At 36.4% G+C, this 27,974-nt stretch overlaps 1 protein-coding gene across 5 annotated transcripts in view; it reads right to left on the bottom strand.

Annotated features, from left to right (window-relative positions):
- Window positions 1-27,974, bottom strand: part of LOC149787295 (CCR4-NOT transcription complex subunit 1-like) — a 120,637-nt gene that overhangs the window by 81,509 nt on the left and 11,154 nt on the right. For 3 of the 5 annotated variants that reach the window (XM_089977832.1, XM_089977834.1, XM_089977830.1), the window contains exons 3-14: window positions 27,577-27,675; window positions 23,067-23,247; window positions 20,534-20,677; window positions 17,504-17,613; window positions 15,678-15,733; window positions 14,981-15,107; window positions 14,360-14,467; window positions 12,749-12,916; window positions 9,758-9,885; window positions 8,868-9,000; window positions 8,434-8,541; window positions 858-977 (exon numbers count right to left, since the gene is read on the bottom strand). In XM_089977832.1, the coding sequence (XP_089833958.1) occupies window positions 858-977; window positions 8,434-8,541; window positions 8,868-9,000; window positions 9,758-9,885; window positions 12,749-12,916; window positions 14,360-14,467; window positions 14,981-15,107; window positions 15,678-15,733; window positions 17,504-17,613; window positions 20,534-20,677; window positions 23,067-23,247; window positions 27,577-27,675 (1,482 nt within the window). The remainder of the gene's footprint in view (window positions 1-857; window positions 978-8,433; window positions 8,542-8,867; window positions 9,001-9,757; window positions 9,886-12,748; window positions 12,917-14,359; window positions 14,468-14,980; window positions 15,108-15,677; window positions 15,734-17,503; window positions 17,614-20,533; window positions 20,678-23,066; window positions 23,248-27,576; window positions 27,676-27,974) is intronic. The other 2 variants (XM_089977833.1, XM_089977831.1) reach the window with 1 other exon arrangement.

Genomic DNA, 27,974 nt, shown 5'->3' on the forward strand with positions numbered 1-27,974 from the left:
TGTGCGAAATAAATTGCCAGCAACACTTGCAACTTAAAGAGAAAGGTTCATTTCTAAAAAACATTTAGTTCAGGCTGTGTTGATTATAATGAAGCAACAAGCTGCTGTTTATTAGCTTTTCAAGCTGTTTATGCCATGGGCACCTCCATGCCCAATAGCAAAATAACAATTACAAAATTTGCAAAAGGCAAAGTTTTCTCCTTTACTAGATGGTTTCACAATTCTAAATATGATGGCAGAATTTTTCTTCCAGTTGTTTTCTTTTTTTTGCTGGAGATAATTCTGAATCTTCTGCTTTCCTTTTTGACATGACTAGAACCAACGGGGCTCGTATTGTTGCCTATACAATGTATCTGTCATACATGTACTAAATAATAACACATGAGAGGACACTTCTCTCCATCTCACATGACCTATTTAAGAGTCCATGCTAATATTTCAGGCTACATTTTTTGTAGCGTAATAAGTCTGGTACCAATGTTAAACTCAAGCATTTGAACTTTGTGTGCCTATCCGAAGTTTGGCTTACTGTCTCTTTATGGAATGCCAGACCATTTTCCCATGCTACCGTACAACACAGCCATGATTGTGCCCACTAATTATGCAAACACAATGCAATGAATGGAATACTGTCTTCTCAATGGTCAACTGAAAATAAGTTATAAATAGATGCAGTACAACATTTTCCTTTGGTCAATGAGAGGACAGGATAACATTCAGCTTTTTGTTTTAATGAGAGCTGCAGACTAGTAGAGAAATATGCAATCTGATATCAAAGGGACTGTTAATCTCATTATGCAACTAATATCTAACTAGTTATTACAAGATTTCATATACAATACACTAAGCAATATTACTTTTAGATCTTGAGCAACATCCAGAATGCGGGACAGACGAGTCTGATCATGGGGTTCTCCTCGCATATACCACTCTGCCATAGAATGCATGATCAGTGTACGAACTGTGCTGGAGTGACCCTGAAAAAAATAAACAATATAACAGTTCATTAAGAAGTAAAGCATGATTCAAGAATTAAGGAATCTGTTTCTTGCTCATGAGTCTCTTACAAATGAGGAATAACCCAAAACATACCCATGCCTCCAACAGGCACCCAATAATTGAGATAGTTCTACAGACTCCTCACTTACAAGTGCATATCTTGACTAAAACAGTAATCACAGTAATCCAATAAAAATTGCAAGGGTAAATTGCATTCACAAAATCACATCTAGCTGCATCTCAAAAACAGCAATAGTTCCTACAAAAAATCAAGAGAGCATGAAGATTTGCCAATATCTGCCTCTTTAATTCATGACAATAACATTTCCAAATTCAATAGCTATGATAAACTGACAATAACATATCCAATTTTCATAGCTATCTATGACATACTGCATTGCCATCATAAGATTCTGTCCTGCACTGCAGTTAGTTGCAAGACATGAAGGGCAATAACTTGTATTTACTTCAAGTGTAAGCCATCAACAAAACTTGCTCCAGGTCTGCTACAGTGAACAAATTGTCACTGAATTATTTTTTTTCTTTCAGTCACAGTGGCCTTAACCTTTTAGCCTTTTCCTTACAAATTGGATTGGCTTCTTTCTAACCTTAAGTGCAAGAATTTCACAAAGTCTGGTCAAGGCATGTGTGGAAACTATTTTTATATTTCTGTCACAGTGACCATGGTCTTCCTACTCAAGTGCAAGCCATCCACAAATACACTGGACAACAAATTTTTACAAAAGTCATGTTACTGAAATAAAATTAGTCAATTCTTATCAATTTTTATGTGCTGAACACGAATATGACAGTCAAATTGCAAAATTGGCTCTAGTTTTTTTGTAATCTGCAAGAAATTAATGTTTACATAACGAAATGCATTCCAATAGTAAAAGGTCAACTGTAATAGCCTACCTATAAAAAATAAAGTCATTGACTACATCTTAGATTTCTTCGCCTGTCTCTTGTACAGCTGTTCGGGAGCATCTCTGAGGAGTGTCCAGCAGTAGTCATCCAGCATTGTAGTGGACCATTTTCCCTGGTATCTTTGTTCCATTGTTGCGATATCTTGATGAAAACGTTCGCCGTGTTCATCACTAACAATACCACAGTTGCTAGGAAAGAAATCCAAATGGGAATGAAGGAAGTGAATCTTTAGAGACATATTGCAGCCAAGTTTCTTATACTTCATCAACATGTCTTCTACTAGTTCCTTATAGTTTTCTGCCCTAACATTTCCGAGGAAGTTTGTAGAAACTAGGCGAAAAGCATTCCATGCTTGTTTCACATCACCTTCCAGCAAGTTGTTGAACCGGTCATCTTTGAAAAGCTCTCGAATCTGAGGACCCACAAAAACTCCCTCTTTAATCTTTGCTTCGCTGAGTCGAGGGAATTTTTCATGCAGGTATCGGAATGCTGGCAAAGTCCGGTCAATGGCTTTCACGAAGTTCTTCATCAAACCTAGTTTGATGTGAAGGGGTGGTAGCAAGATTTTCTGAGCCTCAACCAGAGCTGGGTGTTGGATATTCTTCTCTCCAATGGCTACATTCTGCCTGTGAGTCCATTCCTTCCTCATGTAGTGCATTTCCCTTGCTCGGCTATCCCACTCGCATATATATCCTTGCTGCAGTCCCATTAAAAGGGCAACTACCTTCAAATCACCACAGAGGTGCCAGCTGTACTTGTTATACTCAATGGAATTCAGTAGCTGCCTTAAGTTATCGTATGTCTCTTTCATGTGGACAGCATACGCTACTGGAATAGATGGAAGAATGTTTCCATTGTGCAAAAGCACAGCCTTGAGACTCAGTTTCGAAGAGTCCACAAATAGTCTCCATTCTTGTGGGTCATGAGTGATTTTTAAAGCATTCATGAGGCCCTCAATATCGGAACAGAATATCAGATTACTTTCCTTTCTGAAGAAAGGCTCCAATTGCTGGTGGCGCTTTCGATATGCAGTAATTGTGACATCTTCTTCTAGAAGATTCCATTGTTGGAGTCTTGATCCTAGCAATTCTGCCTTGTTCTTTGATAAGTCCAAATCACGAATCAGGTCATTTAGTTCTTCCTGTGTTATTCTGTGTGGGGTTGATGATGCACCACAGTGAAAATCTGGATCACTGCATGCTGATGGACCAGGAGAAGAACAGGTCGACTCACCTTTGTCTTCGTCAGATGAATCAAGAGAATATTCTGCTGGAGGTTCTGGAATAGGAAGTCCCTCACCATGTGGAACTGGTCTCAATGCAGACGGAATGTTTGGGTAGACTATTCTCGACTTCTTTCGCTTCGTTATTCCGCCGGAAAGAGGAGGAACCAAGCAGAAGTAACAGTCATTTAGGTGGTTGCTTGGCTCTCTCCACACCATTGGGACTGCAAACGGCATTGATGACCTTTTGCAATTCAACCACTGTGAAAGCTGTGTTGTACATGTAGCACAGCATATATGCGGAGCCCAAGGCTTGTCTTGGTCACCAACCTTGCATCCGAAGTAAAGATGATATGCCTTCTTCACTTGAGAATTGATACTTTTCTTCTGGTTGGCAAATGTCACTTCCCCACAAATATAGCAAAAATTGTCCGCGGTATTAACACACTTTCGAGGCATTACTGTTCTTTATTGTACGTAAATGGATAAAATAATAAGTTTTATGTAACAGTAGCTTGAACTGTCTCGCACAACGTCTAAAATATTTTAAATGCTGAACCTATCTGATTGGGCTTTATATAGTACACTGCTTACGTCAGCTTCAGCAGCCGCCTGGCATTAGTATAATAGGCCTACACATGTATAGTACACTGCTGACGTCAACTTACTTCAGCAGCCGCATGGCATTAGTATTGCATTGCATCAGAAAATGATGCAATCAACTGTGGATGATGTGAGCATGATGGTATTATGCAATGTTACATCATTATTCCGGATGTTGCTGCAGTCCTACTGGAGAAATTTACACAGTGAAACATAGAAAATGAGGTATATGAATATCTTCAAAACGAGAGCCAATACAAATTTTTCACGGTTATATTCGTGTTCGGCACACCAAAATACTACAGATTAGGGCCTTTTCAAGTCAGTAATGATTTCACTGTTGACCAGTGATATTGGTAAATGCTAAAGTAGACATCTCTCATCTTTGTGTGTAAACCACTTTTTCCTCTTAGAGTCACAATGACCTTCACCTGTGACACTTCGACTATGGAATCGATAGGGTTCATCCTTACCCAAAATGAAAGCTCTCGTTTGGAAACAGTATCTGGTAGATAACACAAGTTATTATCTAGAAACCATTGTTGTTCTTTTAGTCACAGTGTCCTTGACCTGAAATAACCCGGAACAAAATAGGGTTATTCCTTACCCAAAGCCATCCACTAAGTTTGGTAATGGCAGACTATATCAATGGTTATTCATAACATTCTTTTGAAAATGATGAAACAGTTTGTTTTACATTTATTTCACAACATGCATGTGATTTTTTTAATGAAAATATTAACTGTTTTAGAATTAAATGTACTTGTGACTTTCTTCATATGTATTTACTATTCGCATTTGTCATCCCCCTCTAGAAAGGCCACCCTCATTATAAGGTCACTTCCCTGCTGCAACAGGGGTGGCCTTATAAGAAAGGGACTACTGTATACATAACACTGTGAATCTACTTTTCAAGTGGTACCAGTTTTAAGGATTTTTTGGTTGCCATGAATGACAACATTAAAGATCCAACAATGATTGTTCTGTAACATCAACTGCACCTTTTCATGAACCCATCAATTACCAATAAATTGAAACGAATGTGAGCCCACTTCTACTTTATTGTTTACTGGTCAGAAAGGAGGCTGATGGCCTCAGCTATTCTGGTATAGCAGACCTACCAACCCTAACAAGACCTTATCAGTACAGTTGTCTGTATGTTCAGTAAATTGGACCAATTTTCAGTAATGTTTAAAGAAATGTCATGTACTGATACTGTTAAGCTAGAAAACATGCAATTAAAACTTTCTCAAGTTAATCAGAGACTGATGCATCAGTGGTAAAGATTATGTTCAACTAAAAAAGTTTGTCATGTACATTTAGATTTCAATTACCTTCAGTACAGTTTTACAAACTGCAGTTCCAAACCAAAAGGAGCTCAATGATTGTATGCCATCTCTCAATATGTAATTCTTGGTGTTTGTTTTTACTTTCATTTGTGCAGATGGCAATCTTTTCTCCTGCCACAAGACATATTCAACTCTACACATGATGTAAAATAAACGTAATTGTTGCCCTTCCAGCTTTTCCCCCAAGAATTCTGAATATTCCTTATTATTCTTCTATTTAAACTTTATAAGAGGCATAATGTCCCTTTCATTCTGAACATGTATCGTTTGCTGGACATCATTTTTAGAAAATTACATAAGTTGCAGATGTTTGCATGAAGATGTAGGTGCAATTTAAAGTGTCAGAGGTAACATTAATACAGTTTCCTGACCAACTCTCTTGATTCTAATATAAAACCCAGATCTGAATTAAATAGTATCATGATTTTATCTCAACAATTTATTTCCGTAAGTTTTGCTATTATTCCACAAGTCCATATTTTAAGGATCATTTCCATAAGACTTAAAGCAAAATTTAAGGGTTGGTATGAGTGTTCATTACTGTAAACTGGTAAACAGTTGCGCCATATGTTGTGCTATCACAAGGTAAAGTGAAAAAATGCCTTTGCTATCATGCACCAAAGAGATAGTAATGTTGTTGTGCATTTAATGCCATTTGTCAGCACATAGTAGGCTATACATGGCGGCCAGAGGAATAACCGGAGGGTACACTGACCCATGAAAGCTATTGTCAGTTTTCTCACATACCTGCATTGGCATATTTCCTCACTGTTGGATACTGTGCTTTACAGAATGAGGACAGGACTTATTTGTGGCCTTAACTTCAGCCTATTCCTTATGGGATTTACACATGCATTTGTTACGTCACTTTTACCACCATGTGCAACAGAAAAATCCAAGTCACACATACCAAAAGTGAACATAATGAACTCTTTTGTTAGACTGTTTGGCAGTCAATTTTTGTCCCCCCAAGCTGAAGCAGTTTTCAGTAAGTTGTTACAAAATATCATTTGCTGCTAGGGTAAAGCTGGAAAATATGCATTTAAAAGTCCAGGAGTGTTTTTCAAGACTAATGCAGCGACAGTCAACATTGTCACATTATGTTTCACTTGGCCTAACAAATTTGTAAAGTTTACTTGATCATTACCTCCAGTACGGTATCACAAACTGCTCAGTGGCTTCTAGCTTTCTTTCAATCTGATATAATCCTTAAACACAATTAAATTTCACAAGGGCTGTGGAGACTGCAATCATCATTTCTGTACGAGTTACTTAAATCAATGCATTTGTGACATATTCAAACCAATGCATAAGTCAACTAAATGTAACTGTTGGCCTTTCTGCTTTTTCTCCCAGAATCAGAATATTCCTTACTTATTTTTCTGCACAGACTAATAAAACTTCTTAAGAGGTTTATTTTCCCTTTCATCTTGAAAATGTATCACTTGGTGGATGCCATTTTTAAAACAAATAAGCAACAGCTCGATTAGGCATATGTTTTACATCACAAAATACATGTATTTAAAGCAACTGAAGTACTACTGTAAAGTTGGTCCAGTTCCCTGACCAACTCCACTGAATCTAATTTGAAAACTGGATCTGAATCAAACATGGACAAGCCAGTATCAGAATGTTACCACAAACAACTGTATTTCTGTAATTCGTGCTTTTATTCCAGAAGTCTGTATTTTAATGGTCATTTCTGTAGACTTATGGCAAAATCATAAGGGTTGGCAGGTCTGGTGATGCTACCCATTATGAAAATCAAAGGAGACTACCTAATCCCAGAGCCTTATGGCTTTCCTGACTTAGTAGACTCCATCTTAATGTGTTCTTCCAGAAGACATCTGAGAAGGAAGGTCAATCATGATCTGAAACTTTCTGTCTTTATCGAAATCACATAAAGCTTAGAATATAAAGCTGAGGTCTAGTCGCTTTACACACTCCTGAATGCACCCTTCTGCAGACAGGGGTGAACCTCTACCCTTAAATAAGCCAGGCTGGACTGGTGAGAGAAGACAGGGTCCATCGATGGGAAGGATGTACCCAGAAACGAATCTGGTTGCCATCCTTTAAAGTAGGAATGGGCCAACAATTTGTCCATGATGCCTGACAACACCCCTGAAAATGGGTTAGATGAGCTCCTAACGAACACTGGGAAGAGGAAGGTACTGCAGATGAGGGTGCAACTCCCTAGGATAACCACCTCCTTTCGCCTCTCCAAACACCTTGTCCTACAAATGATCAGCGAGAACTGAAGCTGCTTGTGAGACTGTTGAAGCTGTGCCTGGCTAAGAACTTGCAAGAAGGTCCCATAGGGCCACCATAGCTAATGCAATTTTTGGCCGGTTTTGAAATATCTGGAGCCTCTACCAGGGACCTATGTTGTTGGTGAGAAAGAAGTGTCACTTGAAATATCTCTCTCCAGAAAGGTTGGCTCATTTTGGGTGATGGGACGAAGTTTACCAGAAGACATCTGAGGCAAGTGGGATCACTGCTACCTTCTAGATCATCAAAAGCAGAGGTTATAGGCCCCCAAACCCCTTTGTCGGCCTGTCCAGAGGAAATGTGCTGGTCATTAGCCTGTCACATCTGCCATACCTTGAAACCAAGACAGCAGCATCCTGGGCACCATTTACTGAAAGGACAACTCACTTCCCAGAAAATGGTCAACACAAATCTTGATGAGTAATATAGCACTTATGTAACATATATTCCACGAAAGGAAAAAAGATAATGGTATTTCATATGTAGGCTGTGAGTACAAGTCAGAATGGGAACAAGTTCTTTTCACTTCTGGTCCTCCAATACTAATTGTAGTAGGCAATAAATAGCTTGGATTCCCAGTACATTACCATCTACTGTTACATTGCTACCCTTTTACAGGACTAGAGTCCCACTCTAGTCCTGTAAAAGGGTAACAATGTAACAGTAGATGGTAATGTACTACTGCTATTAAAAAAAAAAAATTACTAGGTTTCAGCAGAAGAATACAGCTTATAAAGAGAAAGCCTGGGTTCTGACTACAAGACTGCTTGGCTTGTGCACTAAAGTTTCTTCTTTGGCTGATGTGCTTAGGATTGGTATTTTGTGGGCTTTTTTTAATACTTTATATAGTCTGCATGGCAACTGTGCTGAGACAATACTTAAGTGAATTATACTACTGTGGGTCATGTCAAAAGCTGGTTTTCACTAGACTAGTTTACTAAAACAATTTTGTTTGCTATCATCTACAAGTCTTGGCACATTAAAGTTCACCAGTATCATACAGATCTGTGCTTACACTGTCAGTTACTCATGTTATTTTGCATACAAAAATGAAGCAGCCAGTACCTGACAATGCCATGCATAGTGCAGCACCACAGCAGAATTGGGATGATTCCCAAGGAAAATGGGCATCAGAGAGGAGATCAGCTCTTGCTTAAGGGTATTCCATGTTGGCTGAAATATAAAAAAACTGTGAATGATGACTACGTTCAATTCTGGAAAATCTTGAACTCTGTTTAATAACATAAATTTATAAATCTAACAGTAACCCTATGATAATCTTCAACATAAAAGTAAAAAAAATTGTGGTTTATTTTCCAAGACTGATTACAGATTGTAGTTTTACAGGAGTACTAAACAAACTATTAAGCCATCCAAATGGTAATTTCTCTGAAGCAATCATTTAATAAAAAACACTGCTATTTATAGTTATTCCTCCGTTACGAATGTGACTTCTCGCTGACAGAGATTTAACCAAATAGAAAGGAAGATCTACTAACTGTTATCTGAAGTAAGGCTAGAACCAGCATGTCTGGGCAATTCTGAACAGGAAACTTGTAGAGCTCCGAAACCTGCTGGTAATGTCCTGCCTCTGAAAGGCGCAACAGGCACTCAACAAGGTCTAGAGATTTCCTAAGATAATGAAAATAATCAATATAATACAAATGTAAAACAACAAAAAGAAAAAAATCAACAGGAAAATGACACTTATTACAAACATATTGGCTATAAAATTCATATTAATGACACGAAAACACAAAATTCTAGTTATAAATAATTTCTAATCTGTGGGCAGATTATAATAATCCTCTCTGTAGAATTAGAAAAAAAAAACAGATTAGTGACATAAATCCTCATCTGCTGTATGAACTGAATCCCTTTTAAAAAAAAAAGCCTCTCTTGACAATTGTCAGGCCTTTCATATGAAACCAAACTGTCCCAAAGATTAGATCATTTTAATTTTACCAAGGCCAATCCCTTCGTATGTCCTTTTTCGTCTTGAAGAGGTCATTTTACCACTAGTGGCCAACTCCTTCATATGGCCTTTTCATTCTGAAGAAGATCTCATTTTACCATGACACCAACCCCTTCATATAGCCTTTTCACTCTGAAGAAGATCTCACCCTACCAGGACACCAACCCCTTCATATGGCCTTTTCACTCTGAAGAAGATCTCATTTTACCATGACACCAACCCCTTCATATGGTTTTTTTCACATTGCAGTAGGATGGCAATGATCACTTGCTGCCTGTTCTTTATATGTATCTTAAAGTTGAAAAACAATTATATATGCTCCCAAATTCCCGATATGGAATAGTGTGTAAAGATGAAAAACAATTACATTTTCTCCCATATTCCTTAAATGGAATATTGTGTAAAGAAACTTACCAAGTGGCAATATCCCTATTGTCATCATCTGGTGCTGCCTTGAGGATGTCAATTACTACAGTGTGACAGGGATAGTCAGCAAAACAGAAAACATCTGGATTGCGTAGTGACTGCACAATTAATGACAGCTATAATAAAAAATAAGGGCAATTTTAATTAAAAGATGAAAGTTCAATTTTATTTAAGACATGCAGATATTATCAATTAATGCAAAACAAAAGTCACCACTCATTACAACTTGCTCCATAGGGTCTATAATATTGGAACTTATTTTAGGAAAACAAAGTTTGAAGGAGATGGGTATTCAGTGGAGGTAACATCTCCAAATAATGACAGAATGCTGGAAATTAAACTCGTTCAAGATTGTATAGATACAAAACTGCATCCCAAATCTGAACCTATTCAGTGGTATCAGCAATGACAAGATATCCAAGCTGAAACATTTTCATTTTCATTTAGCACCAATCACAAAGTGTTCTTGTCAAAACCACACGTTGATATGACTTCCTGATCAGGATGACTAATGATATAATTTTTAAGATGGCTGCCATACTGGATCATGTACAAACCAACTTAAATGAAAAAGTCTTCAGTGAAAACTCCATGTTGCAATGATGATCCATTCAGGAAAAGTAGCAATGGCTCAATTTTCATGATGGTTCACGAGTGGCCTTACTGGATGTCCAAACAGCACAGTTTTTATTTAGGACCTATTAGACATTGTGTATTTAAAGTTAATGATAATCCTCCAAGTAGTTTAGGAGTAGCAATACAAAATTAGCAGTATCTGATGGATGGACAAAAGGCCATTCAATAGGCTCTTCTTGTGTGGTTATTAGAGCTAAAATCTGAAAAGACAAAACAAATTGGACAGTTGTGGCCACAAAATTGTGCCATGCACTGCATTATGTCACAAAACAAGGGCATTGTATCAAACAAATGTTGTAAGAATAAAGTGATTTCTTAGTACAACACACTGATCACATTACCATATGTAGGAAGCTGTGGAATCTTGGTTGATAGAGTGTAGAATTCATTATCTAAAGGTCTAGGGTTAGATACCCACTGAAGCCAGGCCAGGGCAGCTGGCTTGGTGTGCCCCTGGGAACGATAACTAGCACCCATTTTCTCCGCATGGTACTGCCAATGGTGTGTAAACAAAGTACCATTAAAACCCACAAAAAGAAAAGCAAGAGACCATCAAAAGGAGTGAAGAAAAGAATTTCCAGGAATTTAATAAATAAAATTTCTTATCTTCTTATTTTTAACTGTTGGGTGCTGAAACCATCTCTGATATTCTCAAGCACCATGATTTTCAAAATTAGCCACTATTGCTGCCACATCGAATGAATGATTGGCATTATTTTAATTTAGGCCAAACCAGACGCCATTACCTTTCACTATTACCTTGCTTACCTCCTCCAGGATGCAAGTATCCTTATCAAAACCCCCGAATTCCATTTATGAAAAGTTGTAAAAATTAAACAAAACAACACAGACTGTAAAATGGTTTTAACACTCCTACAAAGCTACATTTTCAAAGTAGAAATACAATGCATATCACTATTGACTGTCTATATTTACTAGTATGGAGGAAGGCTGATGGCCACTAGAACCTGGTAAAAAGTGTTCCTACTGTAATCTGGCAGACAGTTGGGTAACTTTTGAACCCATTAGTGTAGGGGGCCAATGAGAAAACGCCATAACTCTGGTGTGCCTAATACCAAATGTTGAAGAGGAGCAGTGTCCTCCAATGAAGAATGATTAAGGTTAAGCACAGTAAGTGTGAAATAGCAGTGAGGACCATCTACCTGCTTTCTAGAACTAACATCTAATGGAAAGATGAAATTATGAGCTTAGACATGGGGTCTTGAGGTAAACAAGGCAATAGTAACAGGCACATACTTTAGTGATATTGAAACCCTATACAGTTATAATCATCCATTCAGGAGATTTTGTGACAGGACTTTCAATATGTTCATTGTGGGAGCCATATTTAGGTCAGATCAGCACCATTTCCATTTAGGACCAATTAGAAAACAATAATTAGTCTTCTGGTGAAAACTACATGTCAATATGTCTTTCAGATTAGGAGGAGAAGCAGTATCAAGTTTCAAGATGTCTTCCATGATAGCCATACAGGTTACCATATTGGCATGATTTTCACTTAGTACTGATTAGACATCTTAAAGCTTTTCTGGTGAAAAGCTAATGCTGATGTTACTTTCCCTCTATGAGGAGCAGCGATAAAATTTTCAAAATGGACATCAGACTGGTACAGTATTATTTTAAGACCAACTAGATACCATAAAATGTCTTCAGGTGAAACTTCTACATTGATATGACATTTTTTTCAGGAGTAATAGCAACAAGATTTTCAAGATGGCTGCTGTGGATCTGCACCATACTCATTTTGGCAAAATTACACATTGGATTTAATGTGTGTGAAAAGTTTCATAGCAATCTTTTAAACAGCTTAGGAAAAGTAACAATAACAAACTTGGGCTAAATGGACAGATATCAGACAATTGACAACTGGCCATACCATAAGCCCTTCTAGTCTAGGACTATTAAGAGCTAAAAACAAATCATGAGTAGTAGTGATTACAAAATTTTCAGGGTAGCAGCTGTTGTGGTTTTGATGATCAGACTGACACAACTTTTATTTTGGATCATCTACAGATCACAAGAAGTCTTTAGTAAATACCCATGTTGATGCAACCAATTTATTAAGGAGTATTGACAAGATTTTCAAGATGGCCACCTGTGAGGTCATATCAGATGTCTGAGGTCAGCATTTTCTTTCTGGGTACAGAAAAACTTCAAGATGAAACTGCGTGTAAGTTGCATGACTTTCCTCCTGGTAGTTCTGAAGCAGCAATACCAAACTTTTGGTAAATATTAGTGATATCAAGATTAAATATTTTTTAACTGCTGTAAAAACACACCTTTCCAAAACAAACACAGTATACAGACCACTAAATACCTTACCTGTCCCTCTGTGTTTTTCCAGTGTCGATAAATGTACTCCACAGGGAATATTTCCTGCAGACCCCTGATGAGTCCCTGAACAAGAAGCTTCAAGCCTTTTTTGTTTACCACAACAAAACTGGGGTGATCCAACTCTGCAACTACATCCCGCCAGGCTAGATGTGGAGCCTGTGACATGATGATAATAATAATAATAATAACATTAATAATAACAATATTTTAGATGATAACAGATAGATGATTCATCAACGATGTCATATAGCAACAAAATTAAAAATTTTGACATCTATAGCAACAAAATTAAAAATTTTGACATCATTCAAAACAATCTTTTCTTTGAGATTGAAAACTGATTGGGTGGACTTCAAAGTAAAAAAGTTTTTCATGCCTTCATTTAGCAGTCTGTCTACAGATTATCTTAAGTTATATAACTGGTTTCTGTATTGCACTGTAACTTAGATATGATGTTACTGTGTGCCTGAAGTTTTACCATGTTATGGTAGGATTGCTATCAAATGCATCAATAGTCCTTTTCCTGATTACATGATAGAAATAGCTTTCTGTGGAACATGTATACGCCATCCAATGATCTCTTACACAACTTTCATAGGAATGAACTAGGGGTGAAAGTGTGAATTCGTTTTTTGTAAGGTACCTATTTTTGAGGATATTATTGCTGTTGAAAGTTTAACCAAGAGTATCACAATGTCACACTATATGCCTATCTCAAGACCTTATCCCTACTAATGACCTTGAGCTAGTGGTATCATTTATGTATGGTAAGGTATGGACGTGGGTTGAACCAAACATTATTCCTTTATGTGACCTTGACCTTGAGGCAGGGGAATGGATGTGGTATCTGACACTGTCAATAAATGTTACATGACTGGCATCAGTTTTTAAAAATTATCTTCACTAATTCAAAAGTCATAGTCCAAATAAGGATACAAACCACAAAACTCAGCTATGGTAATCAGAACACTATCTATACATTATATACAACTGACTCAAGTGTCGTAATATTTTCAGTGTTGTACCCAGATAGACAAGTTAAAGAATTACATTTATTCTTGCCATGACCTTGATCTTGCAATAAATACCATAAACTTCCCTAAACTTTATACTACTGGGTCCAAACAGTATGGCTGCATTACAGATGTGACCAATATATGAAGGCTAAATTAGTATCAGAAAGACCTAACTGGAACCAAAATATTTGAAATTTTTGCAATTTGTCCTTCTGATAAACCATGTATATCACTGTGGTGGACCCAAAATATAACATCTCACAAACCATGCTAATACTTCTGTACATAATATAATGCCAAGTTTGGTGTAATTCTGTAAAAGACAGCATGAAGGTCTAAACATCCCCAAAAAATGAAGGTATATGTATCACAAAATCTCTGATGTGTTTCTGAAAGAGCCCTAGAATAAGAACACAATATGAAAAGTAACATTATCATCATCAATAATATGCAGAAAAAAGTAGTAACAAATGAGAGATATAAGCAAAGCAGTTAAATCTTTTGCCAAAAGGAAAATAAACTTGAAATAGGGGAAAAGAAAAAAAGAATACTAGAAAACAAAAGATGGTAAATGGAGACTCACAAGATCTTGCACAACCTGGACCAAGATCTCCACATTCCATGTATTGACACCAGGTGTTTCTTTTTCTTTAGGGTCACCCCATCCACTGCCTACAGCAGCACTGTTCTGCTGAAATGAAGATGAATTCAAGCATTGTGCTTTAATTTCCTCTGTATGTGGGTGTCTATTTCACATGTGGAATGATGACATTATCCAAACTGACAGGTATCTAAGCTGAATTCTACAACTCTTGCAACCATTGTGTCAACACCAAGATCAATTCTACAATTCTTGCAACCACTGTCTACACCAAGATCACCAGTAAGTACTTGATGATGTAACTTTATGGACACTGATTTAAGGAGGCAATAAATATATCCTCGATTAGCCAAGTGTAGTTGGCAGTGTTAGTTCCCTTTGTAGTTGGCATAGTTTTCTTTTGTATTCTTTCACTAGGGCATCTCTACAGGTCAATCCATGAAATTAAATAACTACAAACATGCAAATTTTGACCAGCAAAACCATAAATTAAAGTACCCATGAAACTATCTTTTATTTTTACAAAGCCATGAAAATTTAGACAATCAAAAAATCAATTATACTGAAGTAACTTGCACTACCAAGTCCGCTGAGAAGTCTCACCTGATTCTGGCCCTGTTCATTAAGCCCTGATGGGGTTCTGGCCATCATCCCTAAAACCCTTGCTACAGATGCAGGAGTGATCTCCCTTTGTCCAACCTGCATCAGAAGGCTGCGGCATTCTTCAATACTAGAACAGACAGTTATGGGGTGTGAAAAGAAAAGAATATGCTCCTATGCAGTTCTGTAAATTTGTTTCATCTTTTTTAAAAGGCAATAGTAACTGTAAGGATGCAAATATATGTACCATCTGTCATGTCAAGATACTTGAGCATCTAGAGATGACAGCCAAAACAACTTGCACAATGGCTTAAAACTAACAGGTCACACAAACAACAGAGATGACAATGTTTACAATACTTCGATTAAGGCATCAGCTCTGAAGTACAAACAAAGAAGAAAATATTTAAGAGACCAAGGAATTTTACAAGTCAACTTAATGTGCCATTATGAAACTTGTTTCAAAATACTGCTGAATTTTAGTAATGTAGGATTGACAAAATGGTCTCTGTTTAAATGTTACTCCATAATAATGGTTCCATCAGAGCCTCTTTCTTTATTATCTTAAAACGATCCCTGGAATCACAAACTATGCTACACCAGTATCAAGTCAATGATGACTCGAAAGTGTTTGAGATCTACAAAAATATTTAAATCTATTAAAGAGACAGGTGTGGAAAGATCACCTGAAATAACCTACCTTGATGTGCAGCTATAGCCAGATTCAAGTACCATGTCAGCCAGTGAGGCATCAAGCTGCAATAATTAACAAGACAGAATGTGAAAGTCATGCATATATGAGCCGAAAGTACTTTATGTATGTATAGGTCAAATTCTGTACAGGAGTTTGAGTTGTTTAAATATTTTTCAGTAATGGTGGCCATTTTTTAATGATTGGCACCATCTGTACAAAATTAAAAGCCCTCTATGCTTTCTATCAAATTTAGTCCGATTCTGAGGTGTCATTTCAAAGTTTTCTACTTCAGTAAGGACAATAATATTTCATAATGGATTGGCAAAATCTGTACAAACTTGGAGGCTACCTCTACTAGGATACTTTCTGTTAAATTTGGTCAAATCCTGCTGAGCAGCATTTGACAAGAGGTTACTCTATTTTTATTTTGTATTGGTAGTCGTATTTGATGGCAGGACAGTACCTTTTGTACAAAACTGAAATGTCTTCATGATCTGATACTTTCTGCAAAATTTGATCATATTCTGTTTAGTGCCTTATGTAAAGTTGTTCAAAGATTTGTAAATATTTAGTAAGATCAGCATCACTTATACAAATTTAAAAGCCCTCCTAGCAAAGATGCTTTAAACAAATTTAGTTATATTCTGTTGAGCAGTGTTTCAGATGAAGTAGTCCAAATGTTTTCTTATTTTTTAGTAACAGTGACCATATTTGATAGGGCAATGCCATCTTTCGTATAAACTTGGGAGTCTAATTCTGTTAAGAAGTATTTGAGAAGTCATTTAATGTTTTTCTTCTGTATTTAGTCAAAATGCCTGTATCTGATGGTGGATTGTGGTTTTTTTAATTGTACAAGTCCAAATTCCTTCGAACCCAGGATGCTCTCAAATTTAATTTGATTCTGTTGATCAGTATTTGAACAGCTGTTGAAAGTTTTTCTAGTTTTAGTAACAGCAGCTATACTGAATGGTGGATAAGGCATCAGTGACAAATTTTAAGGAACTTCATGCCAGGATGATTCCTATAAAACAGAAGCAAATTCCATTTATCAGTTTTTGACAAGAATTTGTTTCAAGGTGTTCTAATTTTAGTAACTGTCATCTTAGATAAATCAACATTTACTGAACATATTTAAAATGAAATGAATTTAATATTCCACAACAAACAATATTTAATCCTGAGAATTTCAGTCTCTCCAGCCACATGTGGAATCCACCTGACTAATAACTCTAGTCCATCATAACAAGATAAGCAGAATCTAGCTGACTCTAGAGAATAACCTCTCCATTCCAGACATATGGGAAATGTTGTCTCATGGCGCAGTCATTCACAATATGACTCTAAATTTCAACTTGAAGTAGACCAGGAATTCTTTTTAAATGAATATCTGAGCACATGGTATGTTAGCAAGTTCAATGTCACTGGGCTGTACTATGCATGCATAAATACTGCTATTACATGTTTGTTTAAATATGCTTGTGTATTTACTTCGGAATCTAGTAGAATTTCACTTACTTGTTTCTTGTATTGTGTTCTTTTTATTATTCAGCCAGATGAAAAAAAGCAAAATGAGTCAACTCAATTTGTATGGAAATATATACTCTTTCTTTTTTTAAGCTATACTGCACTCCTAATATTGTAAAGTATATCTAAAATAAAAACTTTGTTCATATTTTCTCCTTCAAATGCAGTAACCAATAATATATTATTGCTCAACAACCTACAGCATTGGATCAAAATAAAGCATAGACAAGGTTTGACTGAGAACTATTTGGAGTAACAAACCAGAATATGTGACACAAAAATGAAAACGTAATTTCTAGGAAATTTACATTTGATTTCGGCATGCTCGTAAGGAAGGTAAGTTTTTCCACGGAAATATCCTCAGTTTCTGGGAATAGCAATGGACTCAGTACAACTGGTACTCTGTCTCGAGGGAAGTCTGTAAAGAGTAGTAATACATACTATGTATAAAATATAAGCTCAATGAATATCATATACAGGTCAAGGTCAAATAAATAAAATTGCACAATACACTTGTAACAGGATTCATACAGGTTAATGTGAGACAAAAAAAAAATCAAGGGCAGCTCAAGGGCAGAACCCAGATTCTCAGGAGTAAAACAGAATCACGATACAAGCTAAAATGCCTCTAAAATAGGTCAAGTAAAAAGAATAAGACACAAAATGTACTCTGAAAGCAAGCTGTATTTGCCACGACTTCAGTGAAAGTACAAGTCATATCAAATTTACAAGTACTGCAATCCAAACCGACTTGGTGCATAAATAACAATGGCACCACAGAAACAAGAAAACAACAAAATCCCACAAAAAACATCAAGTCCTCAGAATATAAAAGAAAGAAAATGTTGTGGGAAAAAGAAACTTCTTATATGGAAAGCAGTATGATTTATAAGAGCTTTTGTCACTTTTTGAAGCCAATATCATTCTGTATTTCTTCCTTTCAAGCCATGTTTTGTCAAAGCAACAAAGTGTGTGTATGATTAGGATTTTTAATGCAGTTTTAACAATATTTCAGTCATATCGCTATGATGTCTGCAGTGTGGCAGTTTACAGTAATGTCTAGTACTGGGGCATTATGATGCAGACATGTAGCATGATGTCCGACCCAGTCACATTATCCTGACACCAGGCCGACCAGTCCTAACACTAACCTCTTAATGCTTAGTGCCTAGTAAGGCAGCTGTTCAGACCATTTTTAATAAGTCTTTGGTATGACTTAGCCAGGGTTCGAACCCACAACCTCCTGCTTCTGAGGCAGACGTTCTAACCACTAGGCCAACAGAGCGGTGAAAGCAACAAAAGCCCAATTTATAGTGATGGCTCATGACTGGTCATTCTTTGTTTTACTTGCTGGCCCTTTTAAAAACTGCTAATTAACGTGGTAAATATGAAATAAAAAATGTGAAGAAAAAAAACCAAACAACAAACTAATCCCAGAATGCATTTGTTCCAGGATGATGTATAAGGGATACAATGTGAGGTTCACTCGCTATCCACCAAAAACTTTGCTCTCTGATGATTTTTTTCAAAATACAAACATAACAAAATAAATGTATAAACATCCAAAATTTATGTATGTACCTGTTACTGTTGCCTTGTTTACCTCAAAATTCTTATTCTGTTCTCATTTTCACAAAATACAAGTCATAGCTGCCAATCCCGGGTACAAAAATAATAACTTATTGTGGCAAAAATACTGCTTTCTGGGAACAAATACTGCTTTTCAAAACTTTAATTCATATGTAACTATTTACAAGATCAACAACCACCGGTAAAGAAGGTCAATAACTTACTTAATTATTTAATAACAAAGAAGCATGTGTTGCACTCTTGCACCTTAAGAATGTGCTCCATATTCCAATCGGGTGCCGATTCAAAAGGTGCAATAATGCAACACGCTAACATTCTGACACAGGCTGTTTATAAAAAGCCTTTTCCACACCTAGTTTTATAACAAATCATTATCAATTCCAACGTATCATCTTTCATTGATCATGTGAATTATGTGCGAATTCTTTTTATACTGAAAACTTTGTTTTAACAGACAAGTAATCATTTGCTATTTTACTGTCAGGAAAAAGTGCAAAATAAATCGCCAGCAACACTAGCAATTGAAAGAACAGTTCATTGCTAAAATATATTTAGTAAAAGGAACTTTTGATCAAATTACATGAAGGTTCTCTGTGGTATTTATAAAGGTAAGTTCAGGTTGTGTTGTTGATGATGAAGCAGCAAGCTATGTTATTAACTTTTTGATGCTGTTTTATTTCATGGCAGTCTCCATGCCTAATAGTTAAAACACAATTACACAATTTACAAAATACATTGATAACAGCAACTGCTTTGTACAGTCCAATATGGTAGTTAAAGACTGGCATGGTAGCCTCAATTTCAAATGAACCAATGATATTCTAGCACTCAATATCCTTATAAACATGCAATACATTTACTCTCTGAATGAAACAGTGCCCATTCTAATCGAAAATCGCATACGGGGAAAAAAAAGGCCACTTGGCCACTATGACAACTACATGAAAAAGGATTTTAAAACCAAAGGGCAATCAAGGATAGTCAAGGTGCGTAAGAATCATGAATGTCTTTGAAATTCATCCTATGAAATTATCTGCATGATTTTAATTATACCTCATCTAATTATAATGCCAGGCTAGAAGGTATAGCTTGTCAGTTAAAGATTTTACTCTTTAACCCTTTATATGGCTTTTTAGCCCTTGGATACACATGTAGCAGCAAAGTTACCCAGTGCAATGCGCTATAAATAGAACACCTGTTACCTATTCAACTTCATACACATAGGCCTGCCTGTTAACTGTTAAGCAATGTAGTGTATGTTACGTTTAACAGCAATTTTAACCATTTTACATTTTTGGTGCAAATCTATTATGTAAGGAAAAATTTAAGAGTCAAGTCCGATCGTTATAGCTGTGTAATTATTTTTCATGGAAGAATTTTGTATATGCTTTAAAATCTGGAAAGAACTCGTTCACTGTCAAGTCAGTGAAGCCGTGTGACCAACCGTACCTGCCATTTCTCATCCCTTTTAATATTTTTTAAATATTTTCGTATTTTAAGCCACTTTAAGGATGAATGTATCACTGCAGCAAAGTTACAGTCAATCCAAAAATGTCCTGGTCTTGTATTTCTGGATACCATTATATAATGTCTTTAATCTGACAATACTTATGGCCAAGAAAGTTCTGATCAACTGAAATAAACTTTCAAAAAAGATTCCAACTGGACAATTTTGAAAGAAAAAGAAATATAATGCTTTCAGATTATACAAGTTTGCCAGAGTTTATTATATGCTTGATCCAACTTACCTTTACGCAGGGTCTTGATAAATGCTTCCTTTTGGTCTGCTCCAATTCCAAACTGTTCCTTGGATCGGACAAGGTGGTTCAGCAAGAGATGAAGAACTTCTATGGCAATGTCCTGAAGTCCTCCTTCTTGACGTATAGATGTATCTGTAATAAAATAATTACACTGATTATTTCTGCAAAGAATTCCATGTGTGTAAAGTTTTTGTGAATCTAATCCTGGAAAATAATTGTCCCTAACATTTAATTTTTTCCCTATTCAGTGTGCAGTTGGACAGGGTGACCACCTTTCCAGGCATCTATTCAAAATAGCTCTATAATTATTGTTGTTGTGGGTTTAATGCAATTTTTCAGCACACTACAGGCTATTAACATGGTGGCCATCATAACTAGGAGGAAGAATCCTGGAAAGCCCCCATAAGAACAACGAACCCAAGGAAAGCTCCTGGCAAGCTTTCTCACATATCCACATTAGCCAAGCCCAAGACTTGAACCCAGGAGGATATAGATGAGATGTAGTGCCCAGGAAAGGCAAGCCTTTCAGACCACTTAGCCACCCAGAGCCACTCAAGAATTATGTGTTTCTCTAAAAAAAAAAATAATCCTGGTATAAATAGTGTAAACAATAACAGTTCTAAATACTTCAATATTGTGAAGTTTCAACTGTTATCAGTTGATGATGATACCTCCCTCGATGCTGCTTTAAATACTGCAGACTTTTTCTTTCCCCTCTTTCTTTAAATTAGGGGTGAAACATGAAAAAAATCCAGGTTGCATGACTTGGTTAAATAACGGGCTTTTGGTGAAGAATTAAAAACTAAATCATTCTGCATCTCTTGGAATTTGATTTGGGCAAAATGCAATACTACTGTAGGAAACTATCCTGAAAATACTGACTTAATTAAAATGACTAATTATGCATAATTTAGAAACTTGTCTGTGGTTGGCACTTTCTTGGCCCTCCAAAAGAAATCATGAAAATCTTCAGTCTTTTATCAACTTCCTTTCAAGAAGAAAGGACAACACAATTAAAAACAGCCTTCTAATAAAACACTACTACATGGTGGGCAGAAGATGCCACACATTCAGTCATTTATCATGCAGTTAAACTCACATGGACAAACAAGAAACCAAAGTGTGCTTAATATTCTTTGCCTGGGTAGGTGACATGCGAACTTGGGAATGCAACTTGACACACTTACTGAAACTGTAGCAGGGATAAAATGCCTGGAGTACACAGCTGAATCACTGTCTATTAAGGCTGGTGTGATTCTTACCCAGACCATATATTTCAGACCACCTTGTCATAACAAGGACAGGTTATTTATATAAACACACAGCCCCTGGGGACCCGATCCTAATCAATAACTTAGAAAATTCTCATATCTCTACACTTGAAGTATGAAGTACATAACCCTACTTGGACAATGGGTGTTAAAATATGCAGTCAGCAGGGATTAATGGGGGGGGGGGAAGGAAAGAACTCTGTATAAGACTCCAATACAAACGGGTTGATCTAAATTTTCACAAATAGCCTTTCAAAATTATATACTACTGTATAAAAAGGAATTGAATTTTCTAAACTCCAATTGTGTCTGCTTGTAACGCAATAAACTAGTCCCCAAACCTGAACTGACACTCGCAGGGGTTTGTATCGTTTTTAGCTTACAATATAAGTGATGACATTTCTACCACGACCTATTTAAGAACCAACACCAATATTTCAAGCACCACATTACACCAAGTAATAATTTAGAACCACTGTTCAACATTTTAGACCTACTACTCTATCTATTAGGAATGGCTGCCTGTTTTCTAACAAAACTGCCAGACATGGCCATGATCGTGCTAACTTAATATGCAGGTGAACTGCAATGCATGGATACTGCCCTTTCATTGGTCCATAAAATTAGGCTATCAGCTCGTGCAATATGTCTTTCTGTCGACCAATAAGTTAGCAGAAATAATATTACTCTGACACAATAGTTTTTCAATAAGGTTAGATATCCAAACAGACTGGTGAAGATAAGCTGTATCATTTATTGATTAAATGTCCCAATATTGCATGCCACAAACATGTTAGCCCATTGTAATGTTAGACTGGTACTTCATACTTTTATGTAACAAAAGATAATAACAAAGCTGTCTGTGGACTATCCAGTCTAATGGACAAATCTAATCAACTGAGTGTCTGGCTTGACTATGCAAATGTTCCATACTGCACTCTTCAAAAATTCTGGTTAAGACTTAATACATTTAACTCGTGATCAGTTCTATGTAATCAAATGCATCTTGGACTCATTTGGCACTTTGTTATTGACGCACTAAAATGGCATGATTATGACTCAGTCTCAATGTGCAAGTTTTTGTTGTTGTTATGGTGCAAAACACTGCATCAAGCTAAAAGCAAACAAAAGGCAATTAATTCCAAACATTGGAGTAAAATACCCAATTTAGTAAATTTTTATCTAAAATTCAGGAACTACTTTGTGCAGTGTTGTACTTCTCAATATATATCCAACTTTGGCATACATACCAGCATCCACATATGAGTGAATCAGATCTGGAAGCTTCTGCTTTACAAATTGTAAGGCATAAACCCTGGTTTCAGCGTTGGACGAGTTCAGTAAGGCAAGACCAAACACCACCTCTTGAACTCTACTCAGGTGAAGGACTTTACTGATCTGGGGGAACAGGTGAAACGATGGTTTCAGGGTCTGAAAGAAAACCATGGACAAATGTTTAAAAATTCTTGAACCAGTCCTAAAAATAACCTTGTAATGCTGAGTGCCAAGCAAGGCAACTGCTAGTACCATTTGCACATGTCTTTGGTATGACGTGGCTGGGATTCGAATCTGCGAACTCTTACATCTGAAACTGATGATCTAAACACTTCAGCCACCAAAGCAGTCAATTACTGACAGAGCAAGATGGATAAATTAAATTCTAAAAGCAATCTTAAGAGTAAAGTAGTAAAGCATTAGAAATAATTCTGCCCAGAGTATCCAAGCCCTTTGTAAAGAGCCAATTACATAAACTGCCCAGAGCATCCCAGCTCTTTGTAAACAGCCAGTTACATAAACTGCCCTTAGTTTACCCTAACTGACTGAATAGTCCGGTATTCAAATTCATAAAATTTCAGCAATAAATAACATGCAGATACTGTCTGATATGAAAAATAGCATATGAACAGCACACCCTACAACCCTCATTTGTTACTTATCTTAATCAGAACCCTTTACAAGGGCATTTTATAAATGCAAATACATAGTCAACATAAAAAGTATATACAATCTACTCAGATGCAATTAGTGTTGTTTAAGCCCCAACTAAGCAGAATAACTATAATGAATAATAGTTACTGAGCGTTATTAATTTTGTTATATGTTATTTTCTTAATCTCACAAAAAATAATTTAAGAATCTTCACAAGAATCACTGTGGTTAAAAAAAAAATAATGACACAATGGAACCTCAAACCTCACTGCTAAACCCTACAAAGTTCTTCCATGGAATCTGTTAAGACTTCTTAATGACAGTTGAATAGGTTTTCACCAGTTCCAATATTTCAAATGGGCATAGCCAGGAATTTGGTTGTCACTCTGTGAATGTCACTGTCAAACACCCTTACAAGAAATGCTACACACTTTTCATCACCACTGTCATTAAACTCATCCATCATCACCGAGAAAGGGGTTTTCTTGCATAGTAAAGTTACTTGATTGTCGTATATAGGACCCAGTGCATTGTTAACACTGTCTGTTACATTAGTTCTTTTGCATTGAAATTTCTGAGCAATTTGCGAGTCAAGAAACATAACCTTACACAGCTCAGTAAAATGATCAGCAACCAAGAATGGTAAATTATGCTCCGCCACAAAGTTTGCAAACAGACCCTCTGCTTTAGCGACACTGTCTACTGATGTTGGTGCAAAGATTTGCATTACTTTAGGCACATTATGTGATGATTTCTCATTTGCAATGTGCTGCATACTTTTCAAGTGCCTTGTAAGATCATTTTTTCCCCAACTAGAAATGCTTAAATGTGAGTTGCAAGCTGTGCAGTAAGCAAAGCTTTCTCCCTTTTCACTACACTTCACACATTTCAATTCGCCTATCCCAGCACTGTTGAACTTGCAAACATTGTTTCCTTCTTTGAAGGCATATTTTCCATTAAATCCGTTAGCAGATGTTTTGACATAGCACCAGAATTTTTTAAATAACCCCGGAAGTAGTTGTAGGAATGTGCATAAATTGTTATGTGTTTGGTGATTTACATCTGGCAGAGCACACTACATACATAACAGCAAAGGCCAATGATATTCTGATTATAATGAGTCTCCTTCCACTGCCATATTACTCCATGTGAATAAAAGTACAGTAATGCCTCGAACATTTGCGAGGTTAGGTTCCAGAACCAGTCGCGGATCAGGAGGAATCGCGAATGTTTGGTACGAGTCACTAAAAATGCTAACAAATGCTTATTTCTAGAGTTTAAACCCTAAATATGACCCAAATCATGCTCCCAAAGCACTTTAATTTTATTTAAAAATTAGCTTAATACATTACCCTTAAAAAGAGAAATAAATGGTTGACGTAAAAATAGAGTACAGTATCGCCTAATGGGTATTTGCCACACTAGCGCATTTACAGTATGGTACATGTATACTAATATTACCCCTATACTAATTCATTGGCTGCCGTTTTCTTTTGCACTCACAGTAAGGTAAAACCAAGTAACGAATGGGACTGTAAACTTAATGACTGACGTTTTCTTTGTCATTGTCAGGAAGGTAAACTAGGTAACTTCATACGTCACAGAAGTCATAATGAAGGTACAATTCAATAAAATAAAGAAAACATGTATTTAGAGGGTACCAATGAAAATTTCGCGAATCCGTGAATTTGCGAATCCAGAATAGCGAATGCACGAGGTATTACTGTAGTTCAGAATATAAATCTCAATGGGGACAAATTAAATCCGAGGTTTATTTCTTGACGGAAAAAGTAGAGAACAGTCAGAATGTAAAAACTTGATTCATGGATTAAGGTAGTCGTGAACAGTGTATTGAATATGTTTTAGCTGGAAATACCTATGCTTGACAGGTTTTTTATTTTCAGGAGATCTTGTCGGCAAATTGGTAGATCAAAAGATGGGGTCGAAAATCAAAAAACTCCTGGACAATTCGGGAGACTTGGTATGTATGCATAAGAAAGAAATATACAAAGTTTCTTCTAAATTTACAAGCTGGTCATGAAAATTATGTTTTCCATGTGTTTTCTATAGCAGCAACAGCAAACATTTTGATACATCATGCACACATTTGACATGAATTCGCACCCACCTGCTGGAAAATTTATCTTTTTTTCTCCATGAGGCTATAATGTCAAGTACAGTATTACTTTTCTTATTGCTTACAAACTTGTCAAGATTGCAGTTTTAGCATGCATGGAGTTATAATCGATGTTGACATGTCAAACATAAAAAGTTAAATTTGGTTAATGTTAATAAGTACACTTTGACCCCGAAATAACACAGTAGTTGGGAGCCATAGAACCTGACAATGTTATAAGCAACCAGGTCAGTTAGCTGAAGAAAATGATGCATGCACCTCCCAAAAAATTGCAGGCAGGGGTGGTAAGGGTGGCGTAATAAATGCGGGCGGTAAAATATGTGCTTCATTGGCACAATTACCATCTTAAATCTATGCATATTAAATGGGCGAATACACCTATAGTGAAAACAGATAAGGCATATATAATATTTTATTTTATTTAGTGAACCACAGATTGGTACATATATGTGTATACTGTTTATATATACATGTCTTATATATAGCATGGATAGAGACCAACACCATGTACTCACCCACAAATCTCATCACATACACTGAATCCACAATACAAGTAATTCCATCAAAACAAATTTGTCACAGGTCATATAAGTCTGAATTCAGTGGACAAACATAGCACAATCACATAACAAATGATGAAGCACATTTACTTTTCAGTACTTCCCAAGTTGGTAAAAGTTAGTTTGCACTTTAAGCCGCCATTGGTAGCATTCGTAAGCACAAACTTCTTCCCTGCAAAAGGCAACTTTCATGGCGCAGTAAACGTGTTCCAAGATTTTCCATATTGGAAAATCAAAAAATCCATCAGATTCCATTGCTTTCATTTAAGTTTGGTACTGAATTTTTGAAGAAAAGTTTTTTTTTTTAATTGAAGATTGTTGTTGGCTTTCCTTGATGAAATGTGCATGAGTTATTGAGGTCACCGCTAAAGACCAGTTTTGGAAAACCAAACAAATGCCCATTTCTTATTGTGGAGGCAACATCAAGTAATTGTACTGCATGATTTTTTCCCCATTTGCTTAGTACGTTTTCATAACAATCGGTGCTTCAAAGGTAATGATTTCTTTGAAATTTCAGCAGAATATTTTATCTTGGTACATTTTTAAAAAAGGAAATGGTCATTGTTTGGTCAATTCTAGTTACAGTTCCTCTCTGCCTATTGAAGAAACCAACAAGTAAGTTTCTTTTTTTTAATTACATTTGTGGTAGCAGAGTGATGCTGCCTTCCATTTATGCGTCAGAAATTCAACAAAGGGTCAATGAACAATAGAGATGCAGGTGTACTGGTCTGATGACAAGGATTAGTACAGAAAATGTGGGTGTTCTAAAGGATTTAATTCTGAGTGGAAAGAAGAGGAATTTTACTTACCATCCACACACAAATGTCATTCTACGTAAATATATTAATTACTAGCGAGCGGCTGAAGATCTGATGAAAGAGAGATAAGAGATAATGCCTTGTCCGGTTGATCTCTGCTACAGAAATAGGATTTAGAAATACATTTTTTTTTCCACTTGCAAACAACAACAAAAAAATCAATAAAACAGCTTAAATTTGAGCCTTGGATAACGAGTTAATCATGGAGAGTAAGAATCTTTGGTACTTGCTCAACTGGGTATACAGGTTTTTCAATCATTAAACCACCAGCACTACTACTGCTACAACTGCCATGTATAGGATTTAGCAACCTTACCTTCTGATGATGAAGCGGGTTGTCTATAGCGTAACACAGGGTCGATACAAAGTTGGGTTTGCTCAAAAGGTAACCACACTCCTGAATCAAGAACTGGGTCTACAAGAAAGCAACATGTTACCATTAATATTATGTCACATGTAACTTGCTCATTATCAATCTAATGAAACTTTATGTCCTGGAGGGGAAAAAACATTGAAATAAAATTTATAAATAAAGGAATACAAGATTATTTGTATTTGTTGCCTTAAGCAGCGCTTTTACCACATTAATGGCTATTTCATGGCAAAGAAAAAAGAAACAAAGTGCCTATCTCAAAGACAAAATGAAGCAGCTGACACAGGCTCGGACTGAACCTATGACATTTTCATAATGAGCCCATTACTTTACCAACTGAG

Source organism: Sinohyriopsis cumingii, chromosome 12 (assembly GCF_028554795.1).
Source record: "Sinohyriopsis cumingii isolate HCF-2022 chromosome 12, ASM2855479v2, whole genome shotgun sequence".
Classification (NCBI taxonomy): Eukaryota; Metazoa; Mollusca; class Bivalvia; order Unionida; family Unionidae; genus Sinohyriopsis; species Sinohyriopsis cumingii.